General features: G+C 45.5%; 1 protein-coding gene across 3 annotated transcripts in view; it reads left to right on the top strand.

The window, feature by feature from the left end:
* ARHGAP32 (Rho GTPase activating protein 32) overlaps window positions 1-17,462 on the top strand; it is a 1,359,293-nt gene that overhangs the window by 626,966 nt on the left and 714,865 nt on the right. For all 3 annotated transcript variants that reach the window (XM_086956893.1, XM_086956892.1, XM_086956894.1), the window contains one exon: window positions 11,514-11,600. In XM_086956893.1, coding sequence (XP_086813019.1) covers window positions 11,514-11,600 — 87 coding nt within the window. The remainder of the gene's footprint in view (window positions 1-11,513; window positions 11,601-17,462) is intronic.

Genomic DNA, 17,462 nt, shown 5'->3' with positions numbered 1-17,462 from the left:
GAGTCAATTGCTTCACCAATATATTTAAGGCTATGCTTCACTTGTCAGTAAAGTAAGTGATAAATGATATTCATGGATTAAATTTTTGTTTATTGTAAGTAGGGCATTCCTTAAAACAGGAGATTGAGACTGAAGTTGCGGTTCACTATAGCCCTTGACAATTTCAGATCTCTAAAAAAGATCTCTTAACTTCTAATGCATCCTAAATAAAGTTAAAAGTCACACTCTAAATTCCTAAAATAAAATAAAGACTTCTTGCACAGCTATCAAGTTTCTCATACATTACTGGCAAGCAAATAAAATCAGGGTCGGGCCTATAGGGCAATAAGGCAGTGCCCAGTGGGCTGGTGTGGCAGATGCGTCTGTGTGCTGTTTAGGTCGAGTCTAGCAGCAGTGCGCATGCGCTGCTCTCTCTGTGAGGCATGCTGTATTAAAGCACGCACTAGAAGCCCTGCCCAAGAAGCCCTGCCCAATCTCCGTCCATATTTTTTATTGGCTTGTGCCATTGTCCTTCGTGAACGCTGGCTTCTGATTCATTATGAGGCCTGTTAGTCCCGCCTTGTCTCCTTTAGTTACCGCCCATTAGGACTGGACCTTTTACTGGTGTTGTTACATGCTCTGCTTTTAAGTTGGTGAGCACTATTTTCCTTAATGCGGTTTCCCTATTTCACACACTACTTAGCAGCACACCTACTACTGCATTTTTTAAAATTACCACACAGTCCACTTTAACTAGCGGCCACACTTACTCAATTTACAGCATGGTCTTCTTTCAGTTTTCATGCCACGCTTACTTATTTAAATATTTAACAGGCGGCCACTTTAATATTAGCGGCTGCGCTTATTTATTTTATCCATTAATAGCAAGGGCCACTTTCACTTCAGCGGCCGCACACGTTTCTTAATGTATTTTTACATTGTCCGAAAGCGTACCATATGCGCTTTCACTTTATTATTGTCCGTGCCCCTTTGTTTAGACGCTGCTCATTGTAACCTGAATACTGTGAGCAGCGTCTAAATAAACGGGAGTGGCTAACATGAAAGTGCTCTCGCATTTGCTAGAGTCTGAGCTATTGGCACTAAAAATAATAATGCTTTTTATATATGTGTTCGGTTTAAAACTTAAATAAAAGCGCTTAAACGCTCAAGAAAGCAAGACTACTTGCATTGAAAATGCTTGTTTTTAGGGCTCGGCCTACGTCCCACGAAGTGGGCGTGGCTTAAGAGTCCTTTTCTGAACAGTTTGAGAATTGTACCTACAGAATTCCTGAAAGCTCGTGATTTTTGCTGGTTTTTGTTGCCAGCTGCATGGCAATTGGGCCTCGCATGCCTGTCTTTTTAGAAGACAGCACGCAATAGGCCATAGGCTGTAGAGTTGCTTTGCTTCCTGCATATTCCGTGCGGACACGCGCAGCAGAAGGCCATATTTCCTCAATTACCAAGTGTCCTGGCTCGCGGTAATTGAAGACAGATACTGAGCGCGCGTGCACCATTCTTTGCTGTCTGCTCTCGGAAGCCTCGGAACTGTATTTGGCATTCCTGGAGCATGTGCATTTTTTCCTGTTGTCAGCAGATGATTATTCAGCATAGCCAGTATGAGGCGCGGGAAAATGAGCTGCCCTTACAAGAAGTACTTTTGCACTTTTTTAAACGTGCGTGTTTTTAAAGTGTGATTGCGTTTTCAGTGTTATTCGAAACTGTCCGACTTTTCTTTTAAATGAACATCTATCTGCTATTACTAACTGCACCAAGCACTTGATTGTCATTAATTTGAGTTCCTGCATAAACACTTTTTGTGACAAAATGTTGGTCGAGCTTACAGCAACGTTTTCCAGTCATTGTGTATTTAGTTGAGGTCCCCGATATTGTGAATCTTTTTGATTCCTTGTGTGTGTCTCACCATGTGACAGAAATCGAAGGGCCAGGAAACATTTTGGATGCCACTCACAATTAAACATCGTGTTGTTATCTTTTTTTGCATTAGCCATTATTTTGTATATGCATATTCAATGTAACAGTGCTCTGTGTGTTAAGTGACACTGATAGGCGGCACTTTTCAAGCTGCTACTGCTGTCCAAGAGGCAGGCTCGAGGGTGCAGAAACAGAACGTCTTCTGTCTGGTGCAGGCTCGTCCATGCGGCCTAACTCCAGTCCTCACCCAGTGTGCCTTTGTGCCCTCGCTCCTCGCCCCATCTGCCCATAAGTCATGGCCCCTCCCTCAGTCTGCCCGTCTCTCATAGCTCCTCATCTAGTCTGTGCCTCTGCCCTCGCGCATCAAGCGCCTCTTCCAGTCTGGGCATGCACCACAGCTCTTCACCCAGTCTGGGTGCACAGCTGTTCCTCTAGTCTGGATGCCCTGCTCCTTCACCGGTCTGCCCGCGTGCCACAGCTCCCCTTCCAACCTCGGAGCCCCTTCTCTGCCCCGACATGTAAGTGTCCACGTGTCACAGCTCCTCACCCAGCCTGTCCGTGTGCCCCACTTTCTCACCCAGCATGGCCACGTGTCCCAGCTCCTCACCCCGCCTGGGTGGCTATTTCCTCACCCAGCCTGCCCGTGTGCCCACCTCCTCACCCAGCCTGTCCTTGTGCCCATCCTCCTCACCCAGCCTGTCTGTGTGCTCTCGCTTCTAATCCAGCCTGTCCATGTGCTATAGCTCCTCATCCAACCTCGGTGCCCCTTCTTTTCCCTGACATCTTAGCTAAGTGTCCACATGCCCTAGGTCTTCATCGAACCTGTCCACGTGCTGTCGCTTCTAATCCAGCCTGTCCATGTACCCCAACTCCACCCCCAGCCTGTCCGTGTACTCCAGCTCCACCCCAGCCTGTCCATGTACCCCAGCTCCTCACCCAGCCTGTCCGTGTACCCCAGCTCCTCATCCAGACTGACCATGTACTAGGCCCGGCTCTAGCATGTTTTCTTTGGGAAGGCCGTAAAGAAGCTTCCTCATCCACAATGCCATGTGCCACAACGTTGCAGAGTGCTATGTGCTGTTTTGGGCAGAGTGCTGTTTTGGGCAGAGTGCTGTTGAGGGCAGAGTGCTGTTGAGGGCAGAGTGCTGTTGAGGGCAGAGTGCTGTTGAGGGCAGAGTGCTGTTGAGGGCAGAGTGCTGTTGAGGGCAGAGTGCTGTTGAGGGCAGAGTGCTGTTGAGGGCAGAGTGCTGTTGAGGGCAGAGTGCTGTTGAGGGCAGAGTGCTGTTGAGGGCAGAGTGCTGTTGAGGGCAGAGTGCTGTTGAGGGCAGAGTGCTGTTGAGGGCAGAGTGCTGTTGAGGGCAGAGTGATGTGTGCTGTTGAGGGCAGAGTGCTGTGTGCTGTTGAGGGCAGAGTGCTGTGTGCTGTTGAGGGCAGAGTGCTTTGTGCTGTTGAGTGCTGTGTGCTGTTGAGTGCTGTGTGCTGTTGAGTGCAGAGTGCTGTTGAGTGCAGAGTGCTGTTGAGTGCAGAGTGCTGTTGAGTGCAGAGTGCTGTTGAGTGCAGAGTGCTGTTGAGTGTAGAGTGCTGTTGAGTGTAGAGTGCTGTTGAGTGTAGAGTGCTGTTGAGGGCAGAGTGCTGTTGAGGGCAGAGTGCTGTTGAGGGCAGAGTGCTGTTGAGGGCAGAGTGCTGTTGAGGGCAGAGTGCTGTTGAGGGCAGAGTGCTGTGCGCTGTTGAGGGCAGAGTGCTGTGCGCTGTTGAGGGCAGAGTGCTGTGCGCTGTTGAGGGCAGAGTGCTGTGTGCTGTTGAGGGCAGCCTCAATATTCAAGGACTATGCATTGACGTCAGTTACAACACTTACAAGTTTTTGCTGCAACCCGGCATAAGAGCCGAATAACCAAAATCAGAGATTGGAGTGAGGCACTCCTAAGGACAATGCTCGGAACATAGGTTGGAGCTAATGACACTCCTAACGTAAACTCTGATCAGAGGTTTGAGTTAATGGCACTCTAAGGTAAACTTAGTGCATAGGTTTATGTACGACATTCATACATATGTCAAATACTCATAAATGTTCTCTCTTAGAAATACTGTTCATTCAGAGAAACGCTGAATTAAGTATTTAGTCTCTGAGCAATCAATCTAAGTCCCAAGTATGAACGAGGGGTCTGAAGTAGGAATACACAAGATAGGGCTGGAGGAAATCACAGAAAGAGCTTGGAGGAAAAGTCTTTAGTCTTTTGCGACGCTGATGCTCGGTCTTGCTAACAGCTATAGGAGGATTAGTGCACACTAACCTCATATCAAGTACTTAGCCTAGTTCTTCCACTTGAGTAATATTCAAGGAAGTTCTCAGAGCTTTGACCCAGGTAGTTGCAGGGGGTCTGAAGTAGCTGTGCAGGAGAGAGACATTGAGGGAGCTGGAGCCATGAAATCACCGGTTCACTTTAGACTTGAAGGAGCCTGGAGCGCTTCTTGGTTCCGGCTGGATTTTCTGGTGAGTGGGAAGGGTGAGGCTTATTCCCCAGGGAGTGAGGACTAAAAGACTCTGGATTGGGTGGGGGCTTATATACCCTCTCGAGGGTTCAAAGGAAATGGAAGGTCACATGTGTCAAGTGGGACACATGGCCTTCTGGAAAGTTCTCAGACCTTGTAGAAAAACTTGTGTAGTACACTCCCTTTGACCTTACAGGAAGGGTAGGTGCAAAGTGAACATTGGTACCAACAACAGGAAATGAATGTACCGTCCTTGTTCGAACATGCATGATGCAAAAAATCACCAGGTCCTAGTAACAGCAAGTGCAAGGCATTCTATTGGTTTGCGGGATACTGGAGGAAGCTTGCAAAGATTCAAAAGAAAAATGCACCAAGTCCCTAATAAACAGGTACAGGTACAACGAGCTCTATGGATGCACAGATTTTTGGGTGGGGGATCAAGTGCGCGGGAATCACAGGCTTATGGGGGGACGCATACAGAGGTTCAAATGCAGTTGAATTACAGGTGCAACTAAATCTGGGTGTCCTAAATGGGTAGAAACCATTTTGCTACAAGACTTAAGAGGTAACGCACACACTTCCACTGTAAAAATAGCATATAAAATGAGTCCATGCAGAAATAGGAAAAATGTAATGAATGCTACTTCTTTAGAAAACAGAACAGCCCTAGGTGTTTCAGTATACTGAGGGAAACAGAAGATAAGTTGCATTTCAGCTGGTAAGGTACGACGTTGTACATACAATAAAGTGCGGACTGACTTCTAAATATTTGGGTCACCTTTTCTACAAAATGATATCAAAATAAGGTCACACCTACATATCAGTCAACATCACGTCTTTTAAATAAAAATACAGTACCTCCATATTGATTAATTAGCCAACCGAGGGCATATCCTAACTTTTTTCCAAACATGATTCAATTATTGAGATTCAATCCGTCTTGGTCTGGGAGATTGTGCCCTCGACATGTTTGAAGGATACCTTTGACTAATCATAAGATTCATGTTAATTTCCACACCCCAAAATTCTCAAAATAATTATTTGGTATATTAAGTATTTTTTGTTTTTATTTAAATTTGCTAATTCGTGGATCGTCTCTCGTTCCTTACATTGCAAGAATTAATTCTTCAAGAAATTGAGGCTTTCCATTAGTTATGGTCTACATTGATAAATGTACACGGAAAAAGTACATCAAGGAATGGTTTTGAGGAAGATTGAGATACTTGAGTGTAGTCAAAACCAATCGAACAGGCAAGGATGCATTTGAAGCAAATTCCCAGATCATGATGAGATTGAAAATATCCTTTTTTGCTTGTTTTCTAACACGTTATACTTTTTTACCTCATGTTTACAGCTGCGGTTGTTGTCTTGATAAGGAGTTGCAGCTCAAATGTCACTGTTAGTTGTGCCAACATAAGTGTTTAGGTTTTTCAGTTCTAGGTATGATGACATACACAGCAGCCATTGGTACCACAAATGTTTTCGAAAGATTCCTTAAACCTTGAAGTCAGATCGGTTCTGTATGTGGTGCTTGTGGTCTTTACCACTGTGGTTGTTCTTTCTTGGAGTTACTGTCTCCACTTTAGTTATAATTTAGTGTACATAGGATGATAGTTCTTAACCACATTCTTGAGTTCAGGTGTGCTATATAGAAAGAAAATAGAAGGTAAAAATTCTGTGTGCTTTTCAGCACACAGTTGTGGGTTTATTGGCGACCATGTAGGCAGAGAGAAATAGAAAATTATCAGCAAACAGTACGTTGTTAATAACATGCAGGTAATGGAAAATATTCTGATTTCGGCAAGAAATGCTAATTTCGGAGGACAGTTCCATCTTTGGAGTATTCTTCCTATCGGAATCATATGGTAGAGGGAATTCTACTGGTGGATTCTGCTCGGGGTTTTCATTTCTATCAGAAATCGGCTGATTACGTCCTATCACAAAGCAACATAAAATTAAGTCCCTGACTTTTCTGCAAGCTCTCTCACACTCTTACCCCTTTCCCCCTGTTTTTCTATGATTTATCTGGTGTCTCTCTTCTCCTTTGCTACCTTCCTCTTTTGTTTGCACACTGTCTTTGACTGTCTCATTGTTCCCAGCACTGTTCTGTAAATCTCAAGCAGGGGTTCTTTGCAACTGGAAACATCTATAAATTAACATCCGTCTAAGCACTCGAGGCTAACAACATTGATCCAAGCAATTATTGGCACCCCTCCATCGTACCCTCATAAAGATTGCTTTAAATGCCAATACGTTTTGAGCAGTGACCTTGGCCAATGTGCACATATGTGTTAAGTCGACTCTGCACAGTAGCAATGCACATGTCCTGATCCCTTGATTGTATGCCACGGTACTGCTGTTCTCCTTTAGCTGCACCAACAGCTCTAGAATATTGTGCAGGGAGTCATGAATGTCAGCAGTGCCACATAATACTAAACAAATACATACATATATCTGGATCAACTGCCCTTGTTTTTGTCCTGCCTCCTGTAATCTTCCCCTTTTTGTCTTGGGGTCCTCACCAGGTGCTACAGCTTCCACATTTAGAAATGTCTCATGGAAGCATGAGATGAAACATATGACTTGTACAATAGCCAGTGGATGCATACACATTGTTAAAACGATTGGTAAGCCTTGAAGATCAGTGAGGATGATGGCAGGATAATTGGTTGCTATTGTTATGAGGACATTTTGGAAAATTCGAAAAAACGTAAGAAATACAATTTCATATAAAAAAAACATTTTTGAGCTAGTAGTGGGTACAATAACAAAGAAATAAATAACATTTACGTTTGTAATTGCAATCTTTTCTAAAACAGCCAAGTGAATAAAAAAAAGTAAGGGGCAGTGAATAGCATTGCATGTGGAAGAAAGTGTCTGTGTAGATATGGGTGTAGAGGTAGACACTACAAGTAGGTGTAAGTCTATAGATAGTGATTGGGACGTATGTTGAAATGGAGGTAGATGCTTGTGCAGAAGGGTCGAGTAAGTGTGGGAGATGAGGTTGCAGTAAGGGTAGGTTTGCGCTAATGCATGATTGGCGTTAGATTTGGGATTGCATTGGATACCATTCGTTCTTCATTACCATAAGTGAAATACAAAAGGAAACCGTTTTAATTAGAAATAATTCTCCTCGTGTCCCTCGTTATTTTTCTTCAGAGGGTTATTCCTCTTTTCGTCATAGGAGAGAATGGATAACTAAGAAACAATAGAATGTCTAATCCCATGGCCAGTCCTGCCTTGGGACCAATTAGAGGGCAGTGCATGTACGCTGCGGAGTATTGTGCTCTTCTTTCGTCGTGCTGATGCGACCTCGACTGCGCATCGTTATTTACAATGCAGATAACGCTCGCAAGGACAGTTTCAGAATGGATTTGGAGAACTCAGAAACGTGATTTGTCAGAGCTGGCTGTGGTGTCCTGGTGGCACAAAACAATCCACGAGACAGCCCATCATTTAAACATCTGCTCTTGGAACATTCGGGGCCTAACAAAGGAAAAGGCGGAGCGATTAACCTTAGGAACGCTGAAAGCTCATGAAATCTTTGCCCTACAAGAGACCTGGGCCCTGGAAAACACCATCTGGGAAGATTTTACGATAATAGAATCTATCGCCATCCCATCCAAGGTAGGCGGCCACGCGTCTGGGGGAGTGCTGATAGCAGTGAAGAACTCTGACTACGAAGATAGAAACCATGTATAGGGGAGGTGGTGATCACGTCTTCATTAGTATTGAGATTAAGAGCCAAGCAAAGGGGAAACCAAAACAAAAAATGATTCTTGGATGTGTTTATTTACATCCAACAAAATCAAGGCGAGAGCTCACTCTGAGTATTATACTCCCAATAATGCATAATCTTGAAACTCTGTACCCCACTGACCTGTGGCTGATAACGGGCGACTTCAATGTAAACCTAATGGAAACCGACCCAGCCCAATCCTCCCAAATAACATCTCTCAACGCAATGTGGGCAATCCCGGAGACAAAATCCCAGTACCACCGAAAGGATGTGAAAGGAACACAATTGGCAACAAAACCGAACCATCTTGGTCTGCGTACTCTCAATGGAAGGATCGCCACTGATCGACCGGCGGCATACTCACATACATCCTTCTTCCGAATGGCCACCCTAGACTATATATGGATATCATTAACGGCCTTCCACCTGGTACGCCAATTCCTGGTAACGCCCTCTCCAGATAGTGATCACGCCATTCTAACATGCAGCATTGCCTTGGGCCCCCTCAACGTCCGATCATAAATCCAATATGGGCGGCTTCTAGCCTACAGAGTGTGAAGAAACTCCGATGGTCAGAAAGCAACCAGGACGCAATCGAAGCGGAAGTGGACAAGCTTATGACTAGAGGGCTCCTGGCTGATATTAGCCATGTGACGGCCCCCACTTGGGAAACTACACTGACCAACTTCAGAGACCACTTCACCTCAAAACCTTTAAACATCTGCTCAAAGGACATCCCGACCCCGACAACTCTGTCAGTGCAACAACAACACACAACCACTGCCAAAAGTAAATTAAATAAGCTCCAACGAACAATTGTTTACAATGAAAGTGATCACAACCTTCTGAAGAAGGACATAAATGCTGCACGAAAAGCTTACAGGAAGGCTCGCTTTACTCAAAAGAAATTGGAAGAAGAACAGCATTGGGCAATAGCCTTTGAGATTATAAAGTCTAAAGATCAAAGGAAATTCTGGAACTGTGTTAATAAGGCTAGTCAAACAACCAAACCTCCTACCTCAACTAACATCTCCCCCGCGGAGTGGGAGTCCTATGTCAAAGCGCTTTATTCTGCACCAGATGGTCAGAGTGCTAACAGCCCGGCCATCTTTGATCAACTAACTAATCAGGACGGACCAACAGTCATCATCAATACACTAACGGACGATATAACCAGAATAATAAAGAAAATGCGCTCGGGCGGCGCCCCTGGTCCGAACGGAATCCCGACCCAAGTTTTCAAAGCCTCCGCCAGAAAATGGGCCCAGATTTTGACACCCCTCTACGAGGCCGCAATTTTGGTGGCCCCATCCCAGAGTCTTGGCAAAGATCACTCCTCATTCCCTTCCACAAAAAAGGCTCGCGTTCCAACCCCGATAACTATCGGATGATAGCCCTTTTAGACGTGAAGGCGAAGGCATATGCTAGCATCCTATTAACAGCACTCACCGAATGGCCGGAAAATAACAACTTGGTCCCCTTCACCCAAACTGGTTTCCAAAGAGGGTGCCGCATCGAGGACAACCTGATAAGTATTGCCCATCTGATGGAATCCACCCTAGCCTCAAAAGGAAAGGCTCTACATATTGGGTTCATTGACTTTCGCAAAGCTTTCGACAGCGTAAGTCGGCCAAAACTATGGGAAAAACTTGCAAGATGGGGCATTCCTCAGTCATTGTTGAAAGCATTATTCGCCTTACACACTGACACATGAGTAAAAGTGCGAGTTACATCAAGCTGGTCGACCTCCAATAAAATCTATACCACCAGAGGTTTAAAACAAGGGTGCACCCTTGGACCAATGCTATTCAACCTGTACCTCGCGGATCTCCCAGAATGGTTGTCACACATCCGTGCTTTCCCTCCAGGAATAGAGTTAAGAAAGATCCAAACTCTCCAATATGCTGATGACACCATCCTGCTAGACCAAACCCAGGTGGGTCTTCAAAGACTGTTCGATTCCCTTGCCCAGTATTGCATCACAAGCATGCTCGAGATAAATGTGTCAAAAACCAAAGCAATGACAATATCCTCCGGAAAAACTAAAAAAATCACATGGCTCGTTGAAGGGAAGAGATTGGAAACCGTTTCTGCCTATAAGTATCTGGGAGTGTGGATCGATCACAAAGGGAGAACCTCTGCGCATATAACTGAAATGCAGGCTGTTGCTCGCTCCCTGGAAGGGGCCTTTATAAGAACGAAAAGCGCTTTGCACTCCCAGGACCTAGTACCATTAATAAAACTGATTTCAGCAAAATTTCTTCCCACAATCTCCTTCGGTGCAATAACATTTAAGGACAAAATGAATAATTGGTTGGACAGAGCTCAATCGTCGTGCTATACCAGGGTCTTCCGACTGCCAACTTCAACTGCCCACGCCCAAATCTGGAAATAATTTTTATTGTCCTCCCAGAGATGGATAATGAGCGCACGCTACATCAGCTATTGCCTAAAGTCTAAGCATGCTAGCCCTTACACCTTAAAGAGCTGTTTATGGTCAGTCTTCAGTAACCACAAAACCTCCTGGAGTAAATATCTGACATCATGCCTTGAATCCCTCAAAGCAAAGGACATATGGTTATCCTCCGTCCCTATCGACGTGAAAACAAAACTCCTAACCAAACAAGCAAAAATTCTATCAAGCGATTCTGACGAGCAACGTGTCGCCCAGCTCTCCCATGGTCCTTGGGTCTCCAAATTATACGCTCCCAAAACTCTTCCGTCTTATCTCGCATCTTCTACGAAAGTCCACACAAAACTTCAACTAATGCGACTCCGATTCGGCCTAATTCCGCTGATGGCCTACAAGTTTGGCCAAGGATACAAGAAAGAAGTACCATCGCAATGTCGCTTTTGCAAGCTGGACGACGAAAACCTTACTCATATCTTGTGCATATGTCGAAAACTCCAAGCTCAAAGAAACTTTTGGCTGCGTCCAATTCGGCTGCTTCTTAACATCAGGACTTGCCAAGAAGCATTAGACGCTTGCATGAAGGGCGACTCCCTGCAGTTGGCGGCGCGTTTTGTTAAGTTTATCTCAGAAATGTATTTCCCTAACTTTGTCTTTTGACCTAGTCTGCGTCTGTTTCACCTCCAGTGACATTATCATCTGTCCTCTTAATTTTCAAATCTTCTGCGTTCGTAATTGATTTGTGTACCTTCTCTCCTTTTTTACTATGCAATGGTCATTTCTGTGAGTGCACTTTGCAATGATTTTAATTAATTGTGCAAATAAAAAAACTTTACTTTACTGGTGGCGTTGAAGTTGCTGAACGCTCCCAGCATTATTACACGCCTGTTTTAATCTCTGCCTACTAACCTGGTATCTCATTTCTCTCTCTCTCTCCCTTCCTCCCACCCCCCTCGGCTGCAGCTGTCGCTCCTGGAGGAACAGTGCGAAGTGACCCGGAACGGCTGCGAGTCCAAAGAGCTGGTGTACCTCATCCAGATCTCGTGCCAGGTAAGTGCGCTGCATGGGAATGTTACTGAGCTGTGGGCTTTTCCCTGTGGTGTATGTGTAGTGTCCGTCCCTCACCGCCAGGCGCGCATCGCCCAATGGGGTCAAAGGGTTTCAGCCCCCCAACCGCCGCCTCCCCCCTCCCGTCTTGTGTGGCAGCCAGGGCTGAGACAGGTTCCCGGGCACACATAAAGCAGCACCCGAGTACTTCACATGTCTTTAAAAGACCATTCGCTTGTAAATTAGGCTTTGTTGTTTCTTCACCCCTTCTAGAGCCCCTAGAAATCCACGCTAACTATTGCTGGAAGATCCCCCCCCCCCCCCCCCCCCCCTCCACACACCGGGAAAGTTTTTACTGTGCCCCACCCCCTTAAATTTGGCTCTAGTTGCGCCCCTGCTCACCGCTGCCATTAGACGAGACTCGGGGGGCCTCGCAACCTGTGCTGGGTGTAATGAGTTCATCTATCCGGCAAAGAAGTGTGGACCTTGTGCATGATTCAGAAACAGGGCCAGTGCGGCTCCGAGGTCTATTCTGTCGTCTTGTCTAACATGAAATGTGTATTTTTATGAGCCTTGTGAGATTTGCATGTAAAAATATGAATTTTGCCGAAGGGTGAATGCTCCTTTGATGTTAGCAGACGAATGGTTCCCCCTGATTTTCCCCAAGGGCAGGGGATGGGACTCGAGATGGAGGTTTCAAATGCAAATGCTGTATGGAAATAGGTGAGTCCTGGGAGGCAGATGGAAATTGTTTACACAAAGCACGTATCCAGGCGCGAGCACTTTCTGTGAAGGTAGTTTTCGAGGAATCCAGATTTTATATTCCAAAGAATCTGTTCTTCTGAAAACTGTGCACTGGCCTGCAACCTCGTGAAGGTATACAAAGATGTGTATAGCCCAAGGATCTAGTAGTGACCTCAGGTGAGCTGCAGGGCCTCTAGACATTTTTTTATAGTTATTGAGAATGTACTCTAGGTCATTTTAGAATGACCGGTCTGTAGTTACCCCACAGGGGTAGGGTGACAGAGATCATTTTAAATTTCTTTTTTTGTTCATATTTCATTTTATTTGGGATATTGTCAAGTGCAACCATGGCCACAGATTCGTCAGCTCCTCACTTCGCACAACGAGTCAGACATTCAATGTGGCATTAGGGTGTGTGGGAGTGTAACTTCGCAAAACATTGTAACCGCACCAGTGCGCAGCGGGGGCACTGGCGCCCCGGTTACTTTGCACTGGTGCATCTTTGTAAACGCAGTTCTGTGGATGTAATTGGGGTCACTGGAGTTGTGCTTTGCCGCAGCGTTTTTCCATAATGTTGCAATTACAGAGCGAGCCACATAATCCACCGTCGGCTCCATTGCCCAAAAAATTGTTCGTAGCTTAGACATTACCTTAAAAATCCTACCACGTGTGGTTTCGCACTTTGGGAATCCCGTTGCAAAGATTAATAGTTTATCTTTCCTCAAAGGAGCAAAATCGTGAAGTACTGCCACACAATTTTCCACTTTGTCACCCTGCTCCACCCCCGGGGTTTACGACTCTGGCGACCCCTCGCGAGGCTGCCCCAGTCCTGCATCTAGGACGGCATTGTTAGTATTTTGCATGGTTCTCAATTAGTCCCTGATCTTTTCTCAAGGCTTCAAGGCGCTTCATGCCTCCAATACAGGTTGAGTGGGTCGGTCAAGAACATAGCTTCGGCCCCTGGTAATTTACCATTTCGGCTGTTTCTTCATTATGGATTTCAACGTTGCAGCTTCTTGGCGCTTTAAGCAGGCACTGTGGCACAATCTTTTACTACAGGGATCCCAGTACAGCTTTCTATTTATGGGAAGATGCACTCTTGCGCACAAGTGATGCAGCAGGGCAGCAGCAGTGCAAGATTCCCTCACAACGGGCTCAGAAAAAGCAGCAGCAGAACCGCCTTCCTCACGTGTACCAAGCTATAGTGCAGCGATGGTGCAAAAGTTGCTTATGTGCATATGAATACAGAGCAGCAGCAGTAGTGCAAGCTTCCCTGTTGCACAGCCAGGAAGAGGAGGGGCAGCAGCGGTGTAAGCTTCACTCACGTGCACAGAGCTGATGGTGCAGCGACCGTGCAAGTGTTACTCTAATGTGCAAATAAATAAAAGTGCAAGATTCCCTCGCTCAACAGGTTCAGAGGGGCAGCACAGAGCAGCCTTCACTCACGTGCACAGAGCTGATGGTGCAGCGACAGTGCAAATGTTACAAGATGTGCAAATAAATAATAGTGCAAGATTCCCTCGCACAACTGGTTCAGAGGGGCAGCACAGAACAGCCTTCACTCTTGTGCACAGAGCTGATGGTGCAGCGACAGTGCAAGTGTTACTTAGATGTGCACTTAAATAACAGACCAGCAGCGGTGGTGCAACCTTCACCGATGCAGTCAGGATGAGCGGGGCAGCAGCGGTGTAAGCGTTGCTCAGGTGCAATACATATGCACATAGTAGGTACACCAATGAAGCAGCAGTGCACGCTTAGACTTATCTCCTCCACAGCATTTTTTAAGAAAGAGGTAAAAGCCATCCTTATGGCTAAGTTCACCTGAACCCTAGTGTCACTGGATCAAAGACTTTACACGACCTTTGTATTATTGGTTTCCTGACTGTTTATTGTGTTATACTCGTATTTGATTGCCTTCTTACCCTGCAACTCACCTACCTACTATTATATTGTATTCAAGAATTTGTTTATTCACCCCCTGTTGTCCCCTCCCTCTATATCTGTAAAGCGCTCTGATATCTGCAAAGATCTTGTTCGCGCTATATAAAACTTTGAATAAATAAAATAAACATAGCAATGCCCTGAATTCAAATACCCAGTGTGTTAACAGGGGTTTCAGAATTAGACACGGTTATAGAATGGATATGATGGTTGTTTAGTATTAGGTGTTTGCTGATTTTCCCAAAGATGCGAGTTGTGCGACGACAGTGGCGGTGAGGGTGGCAGAAATCCACAGCATGCTAATTTAATTTTGAACGCATTGCAGGCGGGGTGCTGACAATCTCCTTTGGAGAGGGAGGCCATAATTGGTGCGTAGTGAAAAATGGCGCTAATTAATCTCATCATTGACCCTTAAAACTTCAGATTCAGCAATGTTGAGACTGTACATTGCTTTTTGACCACTTGACATAACAGGCTTGTTGGCATGATAATCTGGCATGTGCTTCCAGGGATAACCATTGCAGATCTTATAGGATGTGGCTGATCTATTCAAGATTCATGTGACCAGTTATTGGCAGCAGGATAGACGGATAACATTTTTCACTTCAGCAAGGTGTTCCCAGCAGATCTGTAGGCAATTTCTCTAGCTTGTATACTCGTATGTCTAGGAAGCTTGCACATTGTAACCTGTAAAGTATTGAGATGATTCCTCAAAGCATGATTAAAGTCCTGCTTTAGAAATGCCCAGCTTCCACAGCCATACCGAAAATGCCCCTTAGAGGACTCAAAAGCCCCAGGCAGTCAGGTTCAAGACATTGCCCTTTAAGGACCTGCAGATTGACGGTGACCCTCCTCTGAGATAGTCTTCGGACTTTTGTAGTCAGCAAGACCAAATAAGGGCTAGGGAGATAGTTAATGAACTCCCACTATCTGATGCTGGACACGAAGAGCGGCAAATCCCTCGGACTAGGCGGTGCAATCTCCTTTCACACTTCGGAAAGTGTATGAGGTTCCTGGAGATAAAACATGAAGTATCTTGCCCTGCCATGAAGGGCAGTGGCATTAGTACTATTAAGCAAATCTCTTCATAGACATTAAAGATAAGCATTCCTTTGCTGCACAGTGCAGAGGCATGCCTACTTATTAAATCCCTATCAGATATAATAATAGCTCTCTTCCTCCACGGCTGATCCTGCTCGCAAAAGCTAGGCAATGTTTATATGGCTGCGCAGAAGTTCGACAGGGCTCTTATTTGTACTGTTGGTCAAATAGCAATAGATGTAAATATATTACGGAAATCCAGTCCAATAGGGCATAAGAAAAGCCTCAATTATGGTGTATATGGTGAAGCTTCTCACAACTTCAAGTACTAATTATTTGCTCAATAAAACCAAAAAGATAGTCCTCAATTCTGGTACGATGTAGAAAGTTTCTCACAACTCCAAATATTAGGCGTGAAAGCTTCCTATGAGGTAAGATAGCACTGTAAATAACATCCAAAAACTCTTTATTAATCAGACCACTGTGAGTTTATGAAGGATCGATGTATAGGCTGATAGATGACAAGCTCTGCGTAGCGAGGCTTGATAACCAACAGTACGTGTGTGTGTGTGTGGGTGTATGTACATATATTTATGTATGTTGATAATAAAAAGGAACTAGCTGGACTGGTTTTTGCTCATGTAGTGTTTGTGTCAGAAAAATATATTAGTTTTTATGAATGCCCTCACCCACCAACCTAGTTGGTGGCATGCTTCACCATCGGGCCCCACACGAGGCACCAAGTGCGCCTCAGGTGTGCTGCGACGACTGTTTCCAGCAGAGCAGTTTTTAGGTCTCGGCTAGAAACACGCGTTCTCGCCAGAGAACTATAGCTGTCGGCTCAGCCGACAACGAGTGGAAAGTGGATACAAGACCTGGCCACGCGCAGCACTTTGCCATAGGATTACGTTGCGCGCGTGAACTTCTGCTGATTTCAGCTTGGCAGAAAGAATCGGATCACGTTGCGCGCCTCGGGAAGAGTTCTAGTGACTGACTTTGGAATACTGGGGGAGTCTGCAGAGGGGCGCGCGGCGCTGATAAACAGGCAGGCTTTATTTCAGGAAGCAGCGGTATTTGACTTGTTGCAGGAACCAGCGGTATTTGACTTGTTACAATGGCGTCCGCCGCACACACCATTCGCGGGACCATGCCTGTCTGTGAGTTCTTGCATAGCCGGTGACATTGCATGTTTAATTCAAGACCACACCTCTTCGAGAGACAATCGCGTTATGAACATCTCTGCCCCGCTCTGACTACCTCCCTCCTTTTCCCCCTCTCCGTGATATGGGAGTGCTGCTCGGAGTCATGGTTCGGTTACACTCACTGTGTCTTACAGCCGGAAAGTGAAACAGTGAGAGGGAAGCCGGGGACTTATAGACGAGACGGGTTCATTCTTAAGTGTGAAATGGCAGCGGGTAAACAGTTTGTTTACTAATATTGTTTATGGGGACGCACATGTGGAATGTATGCTGCTGTTATGCACCCAATACCCGAGACAGTGTTTTGGTTGGCAGTGCGTTTGCCTGTTGCAGATGTCGGAATTTGTAATCTCGCGGATACCAATCTGCATGTAGGAAGCAGGCTTCATTCCAGGAGTTGCTGTGAGCACGCTTCAGCTGCGAGGCAGCCAGTGTTTTTAATGGATTGTTTATTTGTTGCTCTTTAGCTTGCCTGCTCAAGGAGGTTACCTATGTTCAGTCAGACCGTGTGGAGAAATGTTGTGATTGTTGTGCAAGTACGCAATCCACATGGAGCACTGTTTCTGCTTTCTACGCTCGCACCAAGTGCATAGTAGTGGATGGTATTTAGTATTGCCTGTCATTTAGTTCTTCTGTTCTCTTCTGCAAGTTCGATTTTGCTTATTCCTGTTTTGTTCTGCTCCAGTGTGCTCATATCAGAATCCTAATGCCACTTTTTCCTCTGCACGCTGCAAATTGTGGATTCTGCTAGTAAGACCCTGCTTGCAGATAATCATGTGTGCTGAGCCGATCTGGTAGCAGCGGGGAGACGAAATTAATGTCATAGTTTGTCAAGCCCCAGGAGGTCCATGTTAAGGAAAATCTCGTTTTGAGATAATACCATCGGAAAATTGCTTCTCCCACATCCAGTAAAATTATAATAACAGTATAAGGAGATTAT

This window comes from Lissotriton vulgaris, chromosome 2_1, assembly GCF_964263255.1.
Source record: "Lissotriton vulgaris chromosome 2_1, aLisVul1.2, whole genome shotgun sequence".
NCBI classification, from domain to species: domain Eukaryota; kingdom Metazoa; phylum Chordata; class Amphibia; order Caudata; family Salamandridae; genus Lissotriton; species Lissotriton vulgaris.
The sequence above is the reverse complement of the archived record's forward strand: the minus strand, read 5'-3'. Positions and strand labels throughout refer to the sequence as shown.